Raw genomic sequence first — 18,622 nt, forward strand, 5'->3', positions numbered from 1 at the left:
GAAAAAATTCAAGGTGCTCTAGGGAGACGGCAGAGGCGCTTGTTGCGCTTTATCAATTCTGTTGCGTTTGATGAGCACCGCCCTCGTCTCTTGGAAAGCAAGTGCATAGTCACGGGACTTAAGCCTGGTTGATAAGTCCAGCCTCACTCCCGCGTGCACCTTTCGGTCCGAGAGCAGGACAGACCAGTAGAAGCGAGCGTCCAGGGTCCGCGCGACTTCTTCAATGGCCTTCCCACCTGCAACAACCTGCCAGTGCATGAAGATGCAATCGCCGACGAAAAGGCAGCTTCCGTTTGATTCTCGAGAGGGTTCGTAGAAGTACAAGCGACCAATATTGACGTGGCCGATTCCCTGGAGCAGCGCGAGGTCTCCGGTCACGTACGCGTCGTCCTGTGTTGACCGGGAAGAAGAAACGCGAAATTGTGGAAACGTTAGCACGTTTGCGTAATTCCAGCTTCAACTATTTGTATGGATGAAAAGACGTTTTAAGGGGGCAAGGGAAAGTGTGGAATGGAAAGCGGCGCAAAGAGAAAGCAGTTCCACTGAACGTGGAAGCTGCCGAAGTGCGGAGTAGTCGTTCGCCAGACGGGCTGTGGCGCCATCAGGGGACTAGTTTCAGTATCAGCCTGGCGTTGATAGCGAAAGCTGTCAAGAGAGGGCGGCGGAGCCCCAGAAAAAGGCCCATCAGGAGGCCGTGTGATTGATTTTTCATTAAGGGCAATAATGCGATTTTTCATGGCATTTTTCCTATTTTATATTACCGTGTACTTTTTGTCGCCAAGCAAAAGCAGCCTCCGCGGCAGTGGCGCAGCACAGAGACCACCCCGACACTTACCATGTGACTAACGTGAGGTTCGCGGCCAGATGGGGCAGACATGAGCTTAGTTACGCGAGAGAGCAGGTTCTATCCCGACTAGCGGAAACGGTTACCTTTTCGAAGCCCCTGTATTGGCGCGTGACACCATTATCCTGTAGTAGGTATGACGATAACTTGGGCCCTTAAAGTATTCTGCACTTAAAATAGGATGCCTAGGCCGAACCAGAGGACCAGGTCTAGAGATGCAACGACTGCTGCCTTAGCCCTCTGGATCAGTGAGCGCTGATTATGAAGGGATAAGCTGACCAGGGCCACCAGCCATGCCGCTGTTGTTGTCACGTGGGCGTCGTTTTATCTTTTTATGGCTCGACACATACTCAACCGTGTGGTGACACAGTAAACTATAAAAAAGGGGATTGTATGGGTTGCCAGAGAGGGTGCTATGTACTCCTCCCATTCCTCCCTCCTTCACACCGACGATGTTTGTACACGGAGGATGAGCTTAGTGCCCAAGCGGTGCCTCTTGCATGAGCCGAATGCGACTGGAGTCTCTTCTGTTTCGAAAGCGCATCCGTCACTTCTGCTGCCATTTTGAAGCTCACCCTTCTTTTTTATGTATCTTTTTTTCTGGCCTAAAACCACGAAAGTGTCAGTCAGCTCGGCATCAATTCGCGCCAACCGTTTTCGTAGAAGTCGTGCCATCAAGGCAGGTCTTTTAAAGAAGATACTCTTCGGGGGCCTACCTAAACGATCAAATGTCGGTCCGTATGTCTGAGTGTCTAACCTTCAATTCAGTCACGCTGCCGAAACGGTAAAACCAAATTTTGGAGCGGGAAGTTTGCACATCCAAAACCTCTCGAAATCGCTAAATCTGGAAAACGCATTCGTACATCAAAAAAGAAAACATCAGGCACATTGAAGGCCAACCATCAATTCATAGATGGCCCTGGCAGCGTGCTTTTATCAGAGACTGCAAATGTGCTTTATCTTTGCGGGATCAAATGAAAATACGCGTTAAAAACCACATTTAGACGAAAAAATACAAAAAGAGCTTTAAACCCAAGACTACACCTCGAGGCGGTATTGCAAGTCCACCAAAATCGAATGGTTCCAATTGATCCAGCGCGAACTGTGGAAGCCAGGAAAAATGAATTGAATTAAAAAAAAACCTCATTGTATTTATCCTGGTAGGAACGACACGGGAGGGGATGAGTTGACAGGATAGCGGGGGAGAGTAGAGGATTTACGGGGAAGTTCTGTGAAGACATGTGCATCGAAGTGAAGAGACAATTTTCTTGCAAATGGAGAAATGTTTGCGTAAAATTGTCTGAAGCAATAGTTGTTTGCACTCGTGTTTTCCCGTAAGTAACGGCGCTTACGTACGTTTTAAACAGCGTTACGTAATGTGCAACCCATCATCGTCTTTCATTCATGCTTTGCATACTGCAAGAAGTACATTTTTTCTGTACGGTATAGTAAATATTGTCGCGTACTATAAGCACGCAGATACTGAGCCGGGGTCCTTGAAGGAGACGACCGGGTCAGAACAAGCAGCCGGAGCCTCTTTTATCGGATAGCTCGAGCACAGGGTTCCGAGCGCGAGCGCCAGAGCTCTGAATGACAATGATGAGAGAGCACGCGCACTCAACCACTTCTTCGTCCTCACAGTCGTCTCTTGGCGCCAATGAAACACGTGACATTTACCCCCCCTTCCAAAGGAAGCATCGTCTCGATGCTTGTGTGGACACACCGACAACCGGAGCGGGTGTGTTATGTCCTTGAAAAATAAGGTTTCATGCGCACTACGTGCACTACGTCCGGGCGCAAGCGACGCCGTCTCGTTGAAGTGCAGTCTTCGGGAACCACGGTGTACGTGACGTCGCTAAGTTGTTGAAGGACACGGTAGGGACCGAAGTAACGCTTTAGAAGTTTTTCCGACAGCCCTCGACGTCTTATTGGGGTCCACACCCATACACGGTCGCCAGGTTCGAAAGCGGTGTGCCTGTGGCGGGCGTTGTACTGGAGAGAATCCTGCAGCTGCTGTTTTGTGATTCGGTGGTACGCTAGCTGACGCGCTTCTTCGGCTTTCTGGATGAAACTCTGGACGTCCTCGTCGCCGTCGCCGTCATCGTGAGGCAGCATTGCATCAAGCATGGTTTCTGCCTCGCGTCCATGGACAAGTGCAAACGGTGTCATGCGCGTTGTTTCTTGCCGGGCGGTGTTATAAGCAAATGTCACATAAGGAAGAATTTCGTCCCAGCATTTGTGTTCCACATCAACGTACATGCTCAGCATGTCAGCAAGGGTTTTGTTCAATCGCTCGGTCAGGCCGTTCGTTTGCGGGTGGTAAGCTGTTGATTGCCGGTGGGAGGTACCTGTGAGGTTCGTTATGGCGCGTACAAGGTCGGCATTAAACGCGGCTCCCCTGTCTGTAATAAGAATCGACGGGGCGCCGTGGCGCAGAACGATGTTTTCAATGAAAAACTGTGCCACGGAGAGGGCTGTGCAGCGCTGAAGCGCTTTCGTTTCTGCGTACCGCGTTAAATAGTCGGTGGCGACAATTATCCACTTGTTGCCTGCGTGAGAGGTTGGAAAGGGTCCCAAGAAATCCATGCCTATCTGGTCAAATGGTCTTTTCGGTACTTGAACCGGCTGCAGTAATCCAGCTGGTCGGCCGTACGGAGTCTTGCGTCGTTGGCGTTCACGGCACGTCCGTATGTACTGCTTCACGGTGGCCGCAAGGTTCGGCCAGTAATAATTCTGTTTTATCCTGGACGTCGTCCGAGCGTAACCCAGGTGGCCAGCCGCTGGGTCGTCGTGGCACGCCCGCAGTATTTCAGTTTGAAGACACGCGGGGACAACTAGGAGGTAGTCCCTTCCGCAAGGAGCAAAGTTTCGCTTGTAAAGGATGTTGTTACGCAAGCAGAAGAACTTCAACCCGCGTGCGAAGAGCCTCGGAACGTTGCTATTCCGGCCTTGCAAAAAGTCTAAAAGGGGCCGCAACTCCTCGTCCTCCATCTGTTGCTGAGACAAGATGGTAGCGTCCAGCGCTCCGAGGAAGGCCGTGTCGTCATCATCATCTTCATTGTCGGCGTGCTCGACTGGCGCTCGTGAAAGGCAGTCAGCGTCAGAGTGTTGCTTTCCGGACTTATAAATCACCGTTAGGTCGAACTGCTGAAGTCGGAGGCACCAGCGAGCTAAACGTCCCGTGGGGTTCTTTAAATTGGCCATCCAACACAGGGAGTGGTGGTCGCTTACTACTTGGAAAGGGCGGCCGTAGAGGTAGGGGCGAAATTTCATCACCGCCCATACAACGGCCAGACATTCTTTTTCCGTTGCCGAATAGTTGGTCTCCGCCCGAGAAAGGTTTCGGCTTGCATACGCGACGACTCTTTCCGCACCGTCTTGCGACTGTACAAGTACAGCTCCAAGACCGACGTTACTAGCGTCTGTATGGACCTTGGTCGCAGCTTCGTCGTCAAAGTGGGCGAGTACCGGCGGCATTTGTAAGCGAAACCTGAGTTCTTCGAAGGCAGCCTGGTGCTCCCCAGTCCAATGGAAGGTGACATCATTACGGGTGAGAGACGTTAACGGGGCGGCGATGTTTGAGAAGTTTTCTATAAACCTCCGGTAATAGGAACAAAGGCCTAGAAATCGTCGAACAGCCTTTTTGTCCGCAGGGGTCGGGAATTTGGTCACCGCTGCTATCTTCTCAGGATCGGGTTTGACACCGGCGTGGCTGACAACATGGCCCAAGAAAAGTAGCTCCTGGTATCCAAAATGACATTTTTCCGCTTTCAGCGTGAGGCCGGCCGATCGAATGGCCTGAAGAACGGAAGATAGCCGTCGCAAGTGTTCCTCAAATGTGGTTGCAAACACGATGACATCGTCGAGATAAACCAAGCACGTCTGCCACTTCAAGTCAGATAAAACAGTGTCCATCATCCTTTGAAATGTGGCAGGTGCGGAACACAGCCCAAAAGGGAGAACCTTAAACTCATAAAGACCATCTGGTGTTATGAAGGCGGTCTTCTCGCGGTCGCGCTCATCAACCTCGATTTGCCAATACCCACTTTTCAAATCCATCGATGAGAAGTAACGGGCATGACGAAGCCTGTCGAGGGAGTCGTCGATCCGCGGCAGCGGGTACACGTCCTTTTTTGTGACTTGGTTAAGCTTCCTGTAATCTACGCAGAATCGCAATGTCCCGTCCTTCTTTCTTACCAAAACCACGGGGGACGCCCACGGACTCCGAGATGGCTGGATAACATCGTCTTGCAACATCTGTTCTACTTGGCTTCGGATGGCGTCGCGCTCCTTGGTAGATACACGATACGGGTTTTGGCGAATTGGTCTCACAGCGTCGGCAGTAATGATGCGATGCTTCGTCAGTGGTGTTTGACGCACAGCAGACGATGATGAAAAACAGCCTTTGAAGCTCATTAGCAACTCACGAAGGGCTCGCTGCTCCGCGTGACGTAAGCTCGAATTGATGTCAAGGATAGGATCGGGAGCGCCTTCGCCAGGTTCAGTGCCTTCTAATACGAAACAGTCATCGTTGCCCGCGATTTCCTCGAAGTAAGCAACGGTGGCACCCTTAGCGACGTGGTGGCGTTCCTTGCCAAAATTGGTCAGCAATAATTCCGCACGGCCCTCGGTGAGGTGCAGCACGCCTCGAGCAACTGCGATGTCGTGATTCAGCAATAGGGCGTCCATACGCTCGGTGATACCATCGACGGTACAGCGAACATCACACATCACAGGAACTATGATGCAGGACCGCGGCGGCACGTTCACATCATCGTCGATAACACGAAACGGCGCACGGCGTACTCCATGTTCTGGGCGGCGATTGCTCGCGGCGAACTTAATGGAGCGTTCCCCAACGTCGATGACAGCGTTGTGCTCACTTAAGAAGTCCATTCCTAGAATTAAATCCTTGCAGCACTCGGGGAGGACGACAAAACTTGCAACGAACTCGGAGTCACCGATACCAATCCTGGCGGTAGATTTGCCCGCAGGCGTCATCAGGTGACCACCAGCCGATCTAATCTGGAGCCCGAATCACGGTGTCTTTACTTTTCTTAGGCGATCAGCGAGTGTTTGGCTGATTACGGAGTGGTTCGCACCAGTGTCGACTAAAGCAGGTAATTGGTGCCCATCAATCGAGATTAAAATGTCCGCGCTGCCAATTTCACCGATACTTATTCTACTCGCCGTGCGGTCAGAAGGCGACGTCGTGGCTCCCGTCAGCGGGATACTGGGTGCTGTAGGCAAGGTCGCGTGTTCTGCTGGGGACGCTGCGTGTTCGGTCGACGAGGTCATCGTTTGTCGTATCGGCGAGGTCGTGTCTTCGGTCGGCGGTGTAGTTGGTTTTCGAAGGTCTTGCCAAGGCCTGCCGGTAGCAACCTTGCCTCCTGAGGTTGCGGCGGTTAGTTTCCCCGCCCAGGGCTAGGGGATCTTCCACGCGGCGGTCCTCGGGGGTCTCGACGGTCAGGTGACGAGCCGCTAGACGGTGACTGTGAACGTCGGAGGATCGACGGGGGAGGTGACTGCGAACGTCGGAGGATCGGCGCGGGACTTTGTCTGGCAGCAAGGTAAGCTTCGATTTCCGCAGGTCTTTGGCCAAAGCGAGGTCGTGAGGCGGCGGGTGAATAGCCTCGAAGTCCAATTTCACGGTACGGGCAACGGCGGTAAACGTGGCCTGCTTCGCCACAATGATAGCACAGTGGCTGGTTGTTGTCATCGCGCCAAACGTCCGTCTTGCGCACCTGCGTTCCATACGAACTCTGTTGTTGGGACCGAGAGTACGTGGCGGAATCTGCTCTCTGGAGTCGGGGGTCGGTTCGAGGCGCCAGGGGCGGCAGTGGTGTGTGTGCGATGGGCAGCTGGCGACGGAGAGCTGTTACATAACTCGCCTGTGGCGGCTGTACCTGCTGCTCCACGATCGAAAGCGCTTGTCGGATCTCTTGGCGAACCACATCAGCAACCGAGGCAGGCGCAGGTTCCAGCCCGCCAATCCCACTCAATTGCAGCTCTTCTCGTACAATTGAGCGGATGATGTCTCGAAGGGTTGTGTCATTGGCCATACTTGTTAGGGCGCCAGCAGTACCGGACGAAGTGCCGTTCACGCGGTTGAACTGCCGGCATCTCTCTTGCAGGGCTCGCTCGATGGCTGTTGCTTCCCTGACGAAGTCTTTCACCGTGCGAGGAGGGTTTCGTACGAGACCTGCGAAGAGCTGTTCTTTAATGCCGTGCATCAGGTAGCGCAGCTTCCTCGGCTCCGACATTTCAGGGTCAGCCCTCTTGAACAACCGCGCCATGTCCTCCGTAAACATGGTCACGGTTTCATTGGGTTTCCGGATCCGCGACTCCAACAGCCGCTGTGCAAGGTCCCGACGGTCTGTGGTGGCGAAACTTTCCAGAAGCTCCTGCCGGAATTCTTCCCACGTAGACAACCTCGCCTCGCGGTTCTCGAACCACGTCCTTGCACCATGTTCGAGCGCGTAATAGACCTCACGCAGCTTTTGGCGAGCATCCCACTGGTTGAACGATGCGACCCGCTCAAACTGCTCCAGCCAATCCTCGACGTCCTCAAAAACCTCACCGTGAAAGATGGCCGGAGTACGAGGCTGTTGGAGAGTCACCTGGGGAGTAAGTGCTTGCGCCATTACTTGAGGTTCCGAAGCCTGACGTCTAGGTGCCGTGAAGTCAAGGCGACCGTACTCTGGAGACAGTCCGCGTTTGCGACGACTAGCCCGATGGACAGGTGTGTGGACAGGGCTAGGCCGTTCCGGGCTGGCCGAAGGGGTGCTTTGCATGGGGTAGTCGTACCCCGCACCTCCACCAGTGTCGCGTACTATAAGCACGCAGATACTGAGCCGGGGTCCTTGAAGGAGACGACCGGGTCAGAACAAGCAGCCGGAGCCTCTTTTATCGGATAGCTCGAGCACAGGGTTCCGAGCGCGAGCGCCAGAGCTCTGAATGACAATGATGAGAGAGCACGCGCACTCAACCACTTCTTCGTCCTCACAGTCGTCTCTTGGCGCCGATGAAACACGTGACAATATAAAGTAGGCGCAGTGTAAGCTCCGCAGGCTGTATATGACAAACGCTGGATGGCTCAACGTCGTCAGGTGCCCTCCCCCAACAATTCTCACAGAATAAAGACTTTGAAACGCTGAAAAAAAAAACATTTTTCCCGTTAGTGCGGGTGTCGACGTGTGGTAAAACGTGGGTGCGTCGACGAGTACTCCCACCTGAAGAGAAGGCTTACCGCAAATTGGACACACTCTCCGTGGCTGTAATGGTAATAACTTACACTTGGTGGCTTTAAACAGGGCTGTTGCTACTGAGCAACGCTCCAATATTAAAAAAATGACTCGCTATGTACGCCCCTCCCCCTCTCCCAAACCGAACGTCTGGCACCCAAATATTACCTCAAACGTTAAGCTCCTTTCTTGCCACTATATTCATCTGGTGGTTTTAGCAGAACAGAGGCATGTTTATGGTGATTTGACAGTACTTATTAAAAGCTCAACGTTACATTCTTCCTGCCTTGTCATGTAGCAGCTCTGTCAGTACATGCAGAAGAAGCCGAGAGTGAAATTGATTCTTTTATCTAGCGGAATAGATCAGCCCAAGTAAGCACATCTACTTTTCCGCAACTTATTCGAGCGTACATATTCGAGCGTACACACGAAAAAAGTCTGAATTTCGAGCTTGTATGTTCAAGAGTAGAAGTGTCGCTTTTGGGGTAAGTGCACGCAAAGGCGACAAGAGGCCTTACCGTGGGGTATGGATACACCTTGGATGACCCTCTAAGGAGCGTTCGCATGACGTTGAAGGTCATTATGACGGCCTGGCCGGAACAGTAAGTGAAGTACTCGTTCATTGGGGCATCGTCCGTTCTCACAAAAAAGCGGATACCTGCTTGCCTGTCCACTGGCTGGCCAACCATAACGCAGCAGTGCAGGCGTGCGGGCTCCCGGGGCAACTCCGTCTGTAGGTACTGGCTAAGCTGAGATGTAGGAATGAGAAAGTGGAAGTCAGTCGTCAGGCGTTAGCAGCACAGATATGCGGGTACCAGAATAAAAAAAACCGTAGCTACCTCTTCAGGTGTTAGCATGGGCAGAATCTGAGCTTGTCCGATAACAATTGATTAAATACTGGTCAGCCTCAAGTTAACTCAGGACATAGACAAAGACGAAAGACGAAGCACAAGCGCTGACACTACCAAATGAATTTTATTACGCCTCGCCCTGTACATTTATACACTCCTCTAGCCAAGTGGTCTAAGTTATTATAACACTGCGCATAAAACGTTTATCCGTTAGCGCAACTGACACTGTTCTGACACAATCGTCCATGTTTTCTTCAATTTCCATTGCTCCGATTATTTCGCGCGCGAGCATATCACTGTTTTTATGCATGGTAATGACGCCATGGAAGTCCCCTTCACACTTCCATGGCGTCATTACTTGGGGCAATCTCGCCAGTGCGTGGCCAAGTGACCTGGCGGAACGTCTTTGTTACCACCTTGTGCTATCGAACTCTATTGTTGATACAACGGCAGGTCTGGCCAGTGTAGCGTTTCCCGCACGATAAAGGTAGCTTGTATACAACCCCCTGCACGCATGCTGCGCCCTTGTTACGGTCGTTAGTTGTGCAATGAAATGGCTCTCTATCATTGGATGATTGACATGGCGGCGCCTGGCATACCCTTTGTTTGGAGCTGAGCACACAACTGTCTCCCCCTCTCTGGCTGCTATCTTCTTAATGTGTGATTCCGTGCAGATAGGGCACAACCATAATCTTGCTCCTGTCAGTAGCCTCTCTAGGACCCCTGCGTACTTTTAAATGCAGAGCATTTCAGACTCACGATGTCACCCGAGTTGACGTCCGTAGTCCGACACGTCGTTCTCAGCACCCCTCCCTACTATATAAAAAAATACTATCCGGCGCCCGGTTTCGATCCCTCGACCCTGCGGGCGGAACCCAATGTACATGGTGCTCTACCCACTGCGCCACAAAGCCGACACAGAATGGGACGCTATGAACGCGCCTTATATCGTTGACTCATTCAAATTACTGCTGACGAGCGCTCTCTCGTCAGCAGTTGCCACAAGTGCAACAACATTAACGTAACACAAACTACTTAACGTCGTGCGCCCCCGGAAATGCTCTGCATTTGATCGTGCCCCTCGCGAGGGGGATGTTTCACTGCGTCTTCTCTCGGTCGCGGCACCCGTGGCGCCATCTGGCAGAGGCGCGGCACAACTCGTAGCACTTTGAAAAGATGCGGCGCTAGCCAGCTGTTTCTGTAGAATCCGAGGCCATATAAAGCTTTGCTGTAAATAAAACCAGGCCGACAAAGGAATGCACACGACCCAGGAGCTCACGCGACGCCTTCCGTGCGAAAGAAAGGGCTGCTGACGAATCCGTTCGCGTCATCGAAGCTGAGCGCAAGCGACTTGCTGGCAAAAGTACGACGTTCGCGCTCTGCGAAGCGGGCAACTCTACCGACAGATGCAGGTGCCTAGCTGCAAAAATGCAGAACTTCAATGGGGCCGACGCAAAGGTCAAGCGTCAGTTTCTGAACAATGAACTAGGACGTGCCTGCAGCATATGTGCTTGTTTTCCTCTCCTGCCGACGGTGCTCTTTTATACGAAAAAGGTACTTGGAAAACAGGTTTAATCAATTGGCCCTCCCACTGTCTTCTCCGCTCTAATCTTATGATTCGGGGCGAAGGTGCTGGCTTTTCTATCTCTCTCGAACTTACTAACTAAATAATTTCTTCTGCTCCCCTACTTTGTTTTGCCTAATTGGTTTCCTCAACTAAAACAAATTCTTTTTCTTTTTATCTTTTCAAGCAACGACTCCCAGATCGACACCAGGACCACATTCGGATAGCCTGGATTGGGCAGTTTCGGAATTTTCTCTGTGAAACTCCTCTCCAACTCGCCGGGTTGGCTCAGTGGCTGAGGGCTTGCGCTGCTGAGCAGGAGGACGCGGGTTCGATTCCCGACCGCGGCGGCCGCTTTTCTGATGGAGGCGAAAAGCACAAACATCCTCCTGTACGAGATTGCGGTGAACGTTAAAGATCCTCAGGTGGTCAAAATTACCTGGAGCCCTACACTACGGCGCGCCTTCTCACCCTCGTTGCATCGGCTCGTTAAAACCTGCAAACAATCAATCGAAGCTCCTCTACATCCCAGGGTAATATTATCGGCTTGATGCCAAGGTCAGGGCAGTGTTTGACAATATCCGCTTGACATTCTTGGAATGCGCAGAGTCAAATGGCAGAAAACCCTTCCCTACCTGCCATGCGTATCTCCAGCACGTGACATCGGGTCTGAATTGCAGTTTTTGGTCTAGGAACCTTAATATTTGTTTGACTGCTTATGTCGGCCCCTAGATGGCCGTCGGAATATGAAATATTACAAATTCGTAATGAAAGCCTTAATATGGAATAAGAACCCAGAAGCGACTCATCACGTGTTAGCACTCCTGATTTATGAGCATGAGAACAAGATATCGGAAATGACTAATCAGGCGTTAGCAGGGCTGATAGTGGGTATGGGACTTGGAAACCTGAAGTTACTCGATGCGTTCGCAGTACTGATATTTGGGGCACGTGCTTGAAACACTCGCCACTTTCGAAGGGGCTCTGCCCATGTGCGGGCATCGTTCAGCCTACCTTCCCATTATTGGTTTTGCAATTCGACGCACACTTTGTGAAACGCTCTGCAGTGACGTGTGTTTAGAGGCTTGCCTCTGACGCCGACTCAATTTGCGGTTTTACACAATCTGGAAAAACTAATGCCTTCCCATTAAAATTTAAGCAATAACTTGACAAACGTACCACTCATGTCTGCCCACAACACGGCAACGGACGTATTTCTTGAGGTCACGCTTTGGCGTGACCTCAAGGTTAAAGAGTTAAAGAAGGTTAAAGAGTATGCCTAAGCATATTCCCACGAGATGACAAGGCGAAAGCATTTCTCTTGGTTAAATAGTTGATACACAGTGGTTTCCCCGTTTGTACGCCCTGACTGAAGGCGAGTGCAGGGGCGGAGCTTTGCGCTCTGAGTTTTGCCGATCTTCAAAAGATGGAAGGCAGCGTTTGTTTGACTAATACGTAACCGTTCGAATACGGATGGTGATAGCGGTTTTTAAGTAATTGACTAGGAATGTTATTTTCTGGGGAAGTGTCCGCTCGACGACCATTCTCTTCGGAAGAACATTAAAACACATGATGTGGCCGATTTGATGGACTGCCAAGAACACTGCGACACGAAAGCTTCTGATCAGAAAGCGCTTCAAGTAAAAACGTTAACCATAGCTGTTTGCATACATATTTCATTTGTGTATTTTAGGTTTTATTTAAATTGAACTAGTTCCTAATTTACCAGCTCAAAACAAAGGCGTTCGTAACTGAAATTTCTTTAGCTTGGTACAGTGTGCCAGTCGTTGAACGTCTTGACTAGACATCAACTACAGCCCCAGGAACTGAGCCCTTAACTTTCGGTTAACAGCGTGGCTTTCATTGAAGAATATAGCGCCGATGTTCGTTGGCATATTGCCATTCACCTTGAACGGGTGAACGGTGACATCGTCGTCCAGCTTGACGATCACCGGCACGTTGGGACAGTGGTCGGCCACCCATTGCATGCCGTTCATCCACTTGGGAGTTACGGTCCTGTAGCCGTCTTCGAACGGGAACACCACCAGGGCGCCAAGGGCGTCCGCCTCAAGGTTGAGCCAGGCGTCGAGGAGTGGGTCGTTGGCACGGCGACCCACGAAGAACACGGCGGCCCAGTTGAAGCGTCTCGCGGCCGCCTCCTCGACGAGGGTGTCGCGCAGGACCGCCCGCCGTCTCCATTGTCGTGAGCAGGCATGCACGAAGAACAGGACATCGATGCCCTCATGACAGCGCGCTTCCACGGCCCAGCCTCCGCGGTGCGGAAGCCGCGTCGCTTCAAGCTGCTTGCCCTCACGTAGAGCAGCCTGACCGACTTCGTGGCTCCAGTATTCGATGTGCTTGAGATTGTCGTCCTGAAGCAAGTCCTTCAGCGCTGTAAAATTTCCCAGCTGGGAGAACGCGAACACGCTCACGGTCGTGACGAGGATGAAGACGGTATTTCGCATGCGGGATAACTTGCTGCGGGCTATTTTCATGGTGAAGTCTCGGGATGCGAAAACCATGCGGGCGACCGCCATTTGGGTGATGATGACCACAATGATGATGATGATGATAATGCCTTTCTTCGCCAAATAACCACTACTTGCTTGAGGGATACCCAAAAACTTATAACAAATCCAAGGGAACCTCAGAATTGTTAAGGACATAAGAATGCGAACGTTCTACATGCAAACTAAATGCCACTGAGGGTCATTTAAATTTTTTAGATGCAAAAACTTTTTCGAGTATTGCTGCAGGGTATGTTTCCGAGTTGTTCGGGTAATTCCTCACGTGCCCTCTATTGATCTTTGGTCTATACGGCCTCGATTTCGAACGTGTTGCTTGGAGAGAGAGAGAGAGATACAACTTTATTTTTGTCCAGTTGTTTGTAAGGAGGCCTCCTTCCTAAACGGCGGCCAGCAGCCCTTGGGCCCTGGCGGCGTTTTCAGCCAACTGGACGGCCCAGAGTTGGTCTTTTGGGTCAGAGCTGAGCAGCACGGTCTCCCACTGCTCGTCATTCGCGATCTTACGGCCTTCTTGGGTCGCCTGAGGACAAGCCCATAGTATATGTAGGGTTGTTCGTTTTCGGGTAAAACCCGATTTTACCCGATTCTTGCACCCCGAACAAGTTTCAGGAGAATCGGGTTAAACCCGATTTCTCCCCGAATAAACCTCCCTGTAGCGATCTGCATAATCGTGAGTTGACGGTCTGCCGTTCTCTCCTGGCGCCCCGCTCACAAACAAACGGGTGCATTTCACCCTGCTGCTTGGAGAGTAGCGCTGCAGTTTTTATTCACGCTTTCTAGACAGGTCGCCGTGAGGGCGTACATGCACCCCCCCCCCTAAAAAAATGCTTGCAGAAGAAAGTGGGAAACACATTTGAGGCCGGCCACGCTTCGAGTACATTGTGAACAAATTTAGGGTGAAAGAAAAGCAAAGAAATCTGCCCCTTTGCCCACTGCAGATTAGTCTCGGGTATGTGCACCTGCTTCCAAGAATTTCACGCGGAAGGGACGGGTGACCAGTCGGTGGGGGAGAGATTGAGCGACGAAGACGTTTTGTGTACAAGTTTTTTTACCAGCGTGGGTTCCAACCCGCATTATTATCGCTATTCTTCAGCCAGCCTCCGTCACGGTGACTTAGACGCGCTCGTCGGTCGGCCCTGCTGAGAGCCGTGCGTGGTGTCCTTCCTCCCCCGCGCATCACGCAGCTGGTGATATCTCCTTTCGAATGGCCACAAAAGCAGGGAAAGAAGCCACTGCACTCAAAATCCTGTTTTGACAGGAGCAGCAAAATTCTGGAAATTGTGGTATTGCTCTTTTTCGAAGAACTTCTAAAAAGGGTCACGTTTTTTAGTGGGTGGGGATAAAGACGAACGAGAAGAGAATGTGAACAAAACGCGATCCAAGGTTGGTCTCTTAGGTTTTCTTCCAGTTTTTCTGTGACGAAGTGAATCAGGCTTCTGATTGGTGCGAACTCTAACCAACGAGACGCATATCGCCATCCTCACTTAGCATTACCAGGCGCGTCTTGTGAGCGCAAAGCCACCGTCGCGGACATAAGGCGGCACCGGAAACTTCAGCGTGGAGATGGGAAGAAAACGAAAGACACTGGATGACTGGTGTAAAGAACATGAAGATCTCCAGATCGCAACGAAAGACAGTGAAGGCACCCGCACGTTAGTGTGCAAATATTGCAACACCGAGATGGTCACCGATCCAGCGAAGAAGCCCTACGACCGAATTCGTGAGCATCTACTGTCATCTCGTCATAAGAAGTTCAAGACGGCTTCCAAGGAAGCTGAGACTGCGGGAACGTCTCAGCAGACGCTTTTTGATATGTCCTGTAGACAGCGTGCGAAAGAAACTGAAGCGGACGGCGTTATCCATGACTTTGTTCGTGCCCTAGCGTACAGCGGAATAAGCATGCACCAGGCGGACGGACCGCTGGGAGACTTCGCACGCAAATACTGCAAGGCCGCGAAGACCATGCCAACAGGACAAAGACTTCGGCTGAAATACCTGAAAGAAGCTTTTGACAAGGACATGGAGAAAATCCGCGATGATATGCGAGATGTGAAAGTGAGCGTCATCGTCGATGAATCCCCAGACATCACTGGTGTGCCTACCATCAACACTCTCCTGTGCTACTATAGCCAGAAAAACGTGAAGAAGCACGTTGTTTTGGTCGACGTCGACAGGGTAAATGCATCGAACAGTTACACGGTGGCCAGCCAGCGCAGTTAGCAAGGCGCTCCTGACGGTTGGCAAGACGTGGAAAGACGTTGTGGCAGTAGCCACAAACTCAGCGGAGTACATGCGAAAGATGGTTCGAGAAATCTGTCAGGCTGAAGGGATCCAAATCTTGCATGTGAAAGATATAGCACACCTTATTCATGTGAGTGTTGACCATGCCATTTCTTTACCATGCATGTCTGATGTTCGATCCGTAGTGATCAAGTTTGGAGCGTTATTTAAGCACGCTAACAAGCTTTACCAAAAGTACACTGAAATTTGTTCTTCTAATGGCCTCTTTGGACCTGACATTAAGAAGCCACCTTCTGTTGTCCCGAATCGATGGCAAAGCTTCTACAAGGCACTTGTGGTAGTCGTAGAAATGTGGAGCTCGTTAACAGAACTTGCTGAAAGCTCGCATGATAGCAGCAAAGCGGAAGCTATTCGAGGGATACTTTCTGAAAAAGAAGTTGTTTATGCGAAGGCAATCTTGATGAGAGATGCACTCGGCCCACTTTTGGAAGCCCAGAAAACGCTTGAAAGTGGGAAGCTTTTGATGCCCAGCTTTGATCACCTGGTAAACGTGAAGCTGCAGCAGATTGTCGGGGAGCTTTCGGCGATGATCGGTAAAAGCGATCAGGCCAAAGTTGTTTTGTCTATGTTACCCAAGCGCAGCGCTAATTTAGTAAAAACATGTTCTGAAGAGTTCTGCACGAAACTCGCCACAAAATGGCGCTGCACTCTTGGACGGAACGTCTCAGAAAAAGAGGAAAACCAGCTAACTTTGTGGAAGTTGGGAGCCGTCCTTGATCCGTTTCAGAAGCGTCTGCTGGGGCAGTCATTTGAGGACTACCGACCTCTGTTCATGTCCGTAACCGACAATGTAGATTCCCTTAATGACGAGTTCAACCAGTATTTGCTGGAAGCGAGCCCCACAAACCCAGCTGTCGAACTAATCGAGTATTGGCATGACTCTACTTCTCGCTACCCAAGGCTTGCAAAAGCTGCACTGACATTGTTGTGCCTAGCTAATGGTAGCTGTGATGTGGAGAGAACTTTCTCCCAGCTGAGATATGTTCAACGACCGGACAGATCTCGAATGGAGACTGACATGTTGCGCATGCAGATGATAATGTATGTCAACAAGGACGTGTAAAAAATCGATGACCAGATTTTCGAAAATAAAATGTATAATTTCTAAGAGTCAATGTTTACTGATTCATTCATTTTCAAACACCACTGATTCATTTTCAAACAAACACAAAATTACGGGTAGTATACTGTATTTGCTATAATACTCTGGTGTCTGTCCCAATTACCAGCTTGAAACACCAAATTTAACGTGTTATACTTAAAAAGCCCGTGATACGTTTTGATAAGCTCAGTGTAAGTTCTGATAAGTACAACCGTATATTTAACCCGAAAAAACCCGAAGTAAGGAATGGTTTCGCAAAAAAAACCGATTTTTCCCCGAATATCAGTTTGAAAAATACCGCCCGATTTTTACCCCCCGAATTTGAAAAAATATAAAACCCGAAAACGAACAACCCTAAGTATATGTGACAGGTCCGCCCGGTCCTTACATAGTGCGCACATGCCTGAATATTGGCCAGGGTAGTAGTGACTGTATGCCACGGGGTTTGGATAGGTATTCGTTTGGAGGAGACGCCAGACCACCGACTGCCTTTTGTTTAGGGATGGATGAGCGGGAGGCGCGTTCGAATCTGTAATGATTCGTGATTTCCCTGTATGAGACCATGCGGACTCTTCCCGACCTCAGCGGAGGCTGCTCGGTGGCTCGGCATGCGAGTCCTCGAGCCGTGTTGTGAGCTGCCTCGTTGCCCGGAAGGGAAGAGTGTGCAGGTGCCCATAAAATAAGGACTTTCCTCTGGTCTCGGAAATTTAGCAGAATGCGTTGCGCCTCCGGCGATATGCGCCCTTTAATAAAATTTCGAACTGCCGTTTTCGAGTCACTGATTATGTATTTAGCTGTCGTGGAGGCTATCGCAAGTGCGATGGCGCACTCCTCGGCTGTCTCGAATTTTGCGGTTACGACCGTTCCGCAGCAGGTTAATTTGCCTTCACAGTCTACTGCTGTCACTGACATGTCATCACACGTGGCATATTCTGCCGCATCGACGTAGATCACGTACCTAGAATTTTGAAACCATTTCTTAATGGCTTTGGCTCGCTCTTGCCGCCTTCCCTCGTTGTGTTCCGGGTGCATGTTCCTTGGCTACGGAAGTATTTTGGCACACTCGCGTATTTCCTGAGGAATGTCCACCTTGGTGCCTTGTTGTGCCGCGTAGTTAATTCCTAGGGAGTCGAGTATGTGTCTTCCCGTTGCGCTGTGTGTAAGTCTTTCGTATTGTGCCACTGTGTGGGCTTCTATAAGCTCTTCCAGCGTATTGTGAATCCCTAGAGCTAGTAATCGTTCGTTAGCCGTACAGGTAGGTAACCCGAGGGCTTGCTTGTATGCCCCTCTGATGATACGCTCGATTTTAGCCTTTTCGGCGACTTGCAAGTTGAGGTACGGAGTAACGTATATAATACGAATGACGACGAAAGCCTGCACTAATCTTATCAGGTTTGCTTCCTTTAATCCGTAATTCCTGTTGGCGATCCTCGAGATGAGTCTCATCGTTTGATGGGCGCTCTGCTCTAGCAACTTGATGGCTTCCCCATTGTGCCCGTTCGACTGCAGTCGGAGCCCGAGGATTCTGATGCTTTTAACGATGGGAATCGGATTCCCGTCCGCAACTAATTTAATGTTTGCGGTTTCGGTGGGGCTTTTCCGTCCTCTACGTGTTGGTTGATAGAGCAGCAGTTCCGATTTTTGTGGCGAACATTTGAGACCTCTGGCGGACACGTAGTGTACGACTGTATTAATGGCCGTCTGTAGCGTTTCTTCAATTAGGCCATCGCTGCCTCCCGTAACCCACAGAGTGACGTCGTCTGCGTATAAACTATGATGCAGCCCATCTATCTTGTTGAGTTCTGCGGGTAATCCTTGATTATACGCGGGTAAGCTTGATTATACGCATTGTATTTGCAAAGAAGGGTATTTTCGTACTTTTAGATCACTTTTATGTGCAGGCAGCATAAAAACACGCGTAGAGTTTGACATCACACCTGAAGTGAAAGACTTGCGCCCATGTTCGAACGACGTATCACCCGAGGTGGTGGTCGCGTACTATGTTGATGGTTTAGAGTTCCGAGGTATACGTTACGCCATGGAGTCAAAGGAATACCACAGTACTATACGCATCGCCGGGCACAGAGGCCTGGCTGGCTGAAGAATATTGCTGAATGTGACACACGGGCTATCGATAATGTCGCCGCCAATGCACATGCGCAGGGGTTGTCCTGCCAGTGCGTGCCACGCT

At 50.7% G+C, this 18,622-nt stretch overlaps 1 protein-coding gene across 1 annotated transcript; it reads right to left on the reverse strand.

Moving 5' to 3' along the window:
* Window positions 1–6,198: 6,198 nt before the first annotated feature.
* LOC144161675 (uncharacterized) lies at window positions 6,199–13,040 on the reverse strand. Its single transcript, XM_077692300.1, has 3 exons — window positions 12,411–13,040; window positions 8,747–8,837; window positions 6,199–7,706 (listed from the first exon to the last, which is right to left on the reverse strand). Exons 1-3 carry the CDS (start codon window positions 13,038–13,040, stop codon window positions 6,250–6,252), a joined length of 2,178 nt encoding a protein of 725 aa, XP_077548426.1. The 3' UTR covers window positions 6,199–6,249.
* Between the last annotated feature and the right edge of the window lie 5,582 nt (window positions 13,041–18,622).

Source organism: Haemaphysalis longicornis, unplaced genomic scaffold, assembly GCF_048455015.1.
Source record: "Haemaphysalis longicornis isolate Haplotype H1 unplaced genomic scaffold, Haemaphysalis longicornis Haplotype H1 scaffold_12, whole genome shotgun sequence".
Classification (NCBI taxonomy): domain Eukaryota; kingdom Metazoa; phylum Arthropoda; class Arachnida; order Ixodida; family Ixodidae; genus Haemaphysalis; species Haemaphysalis longicornis.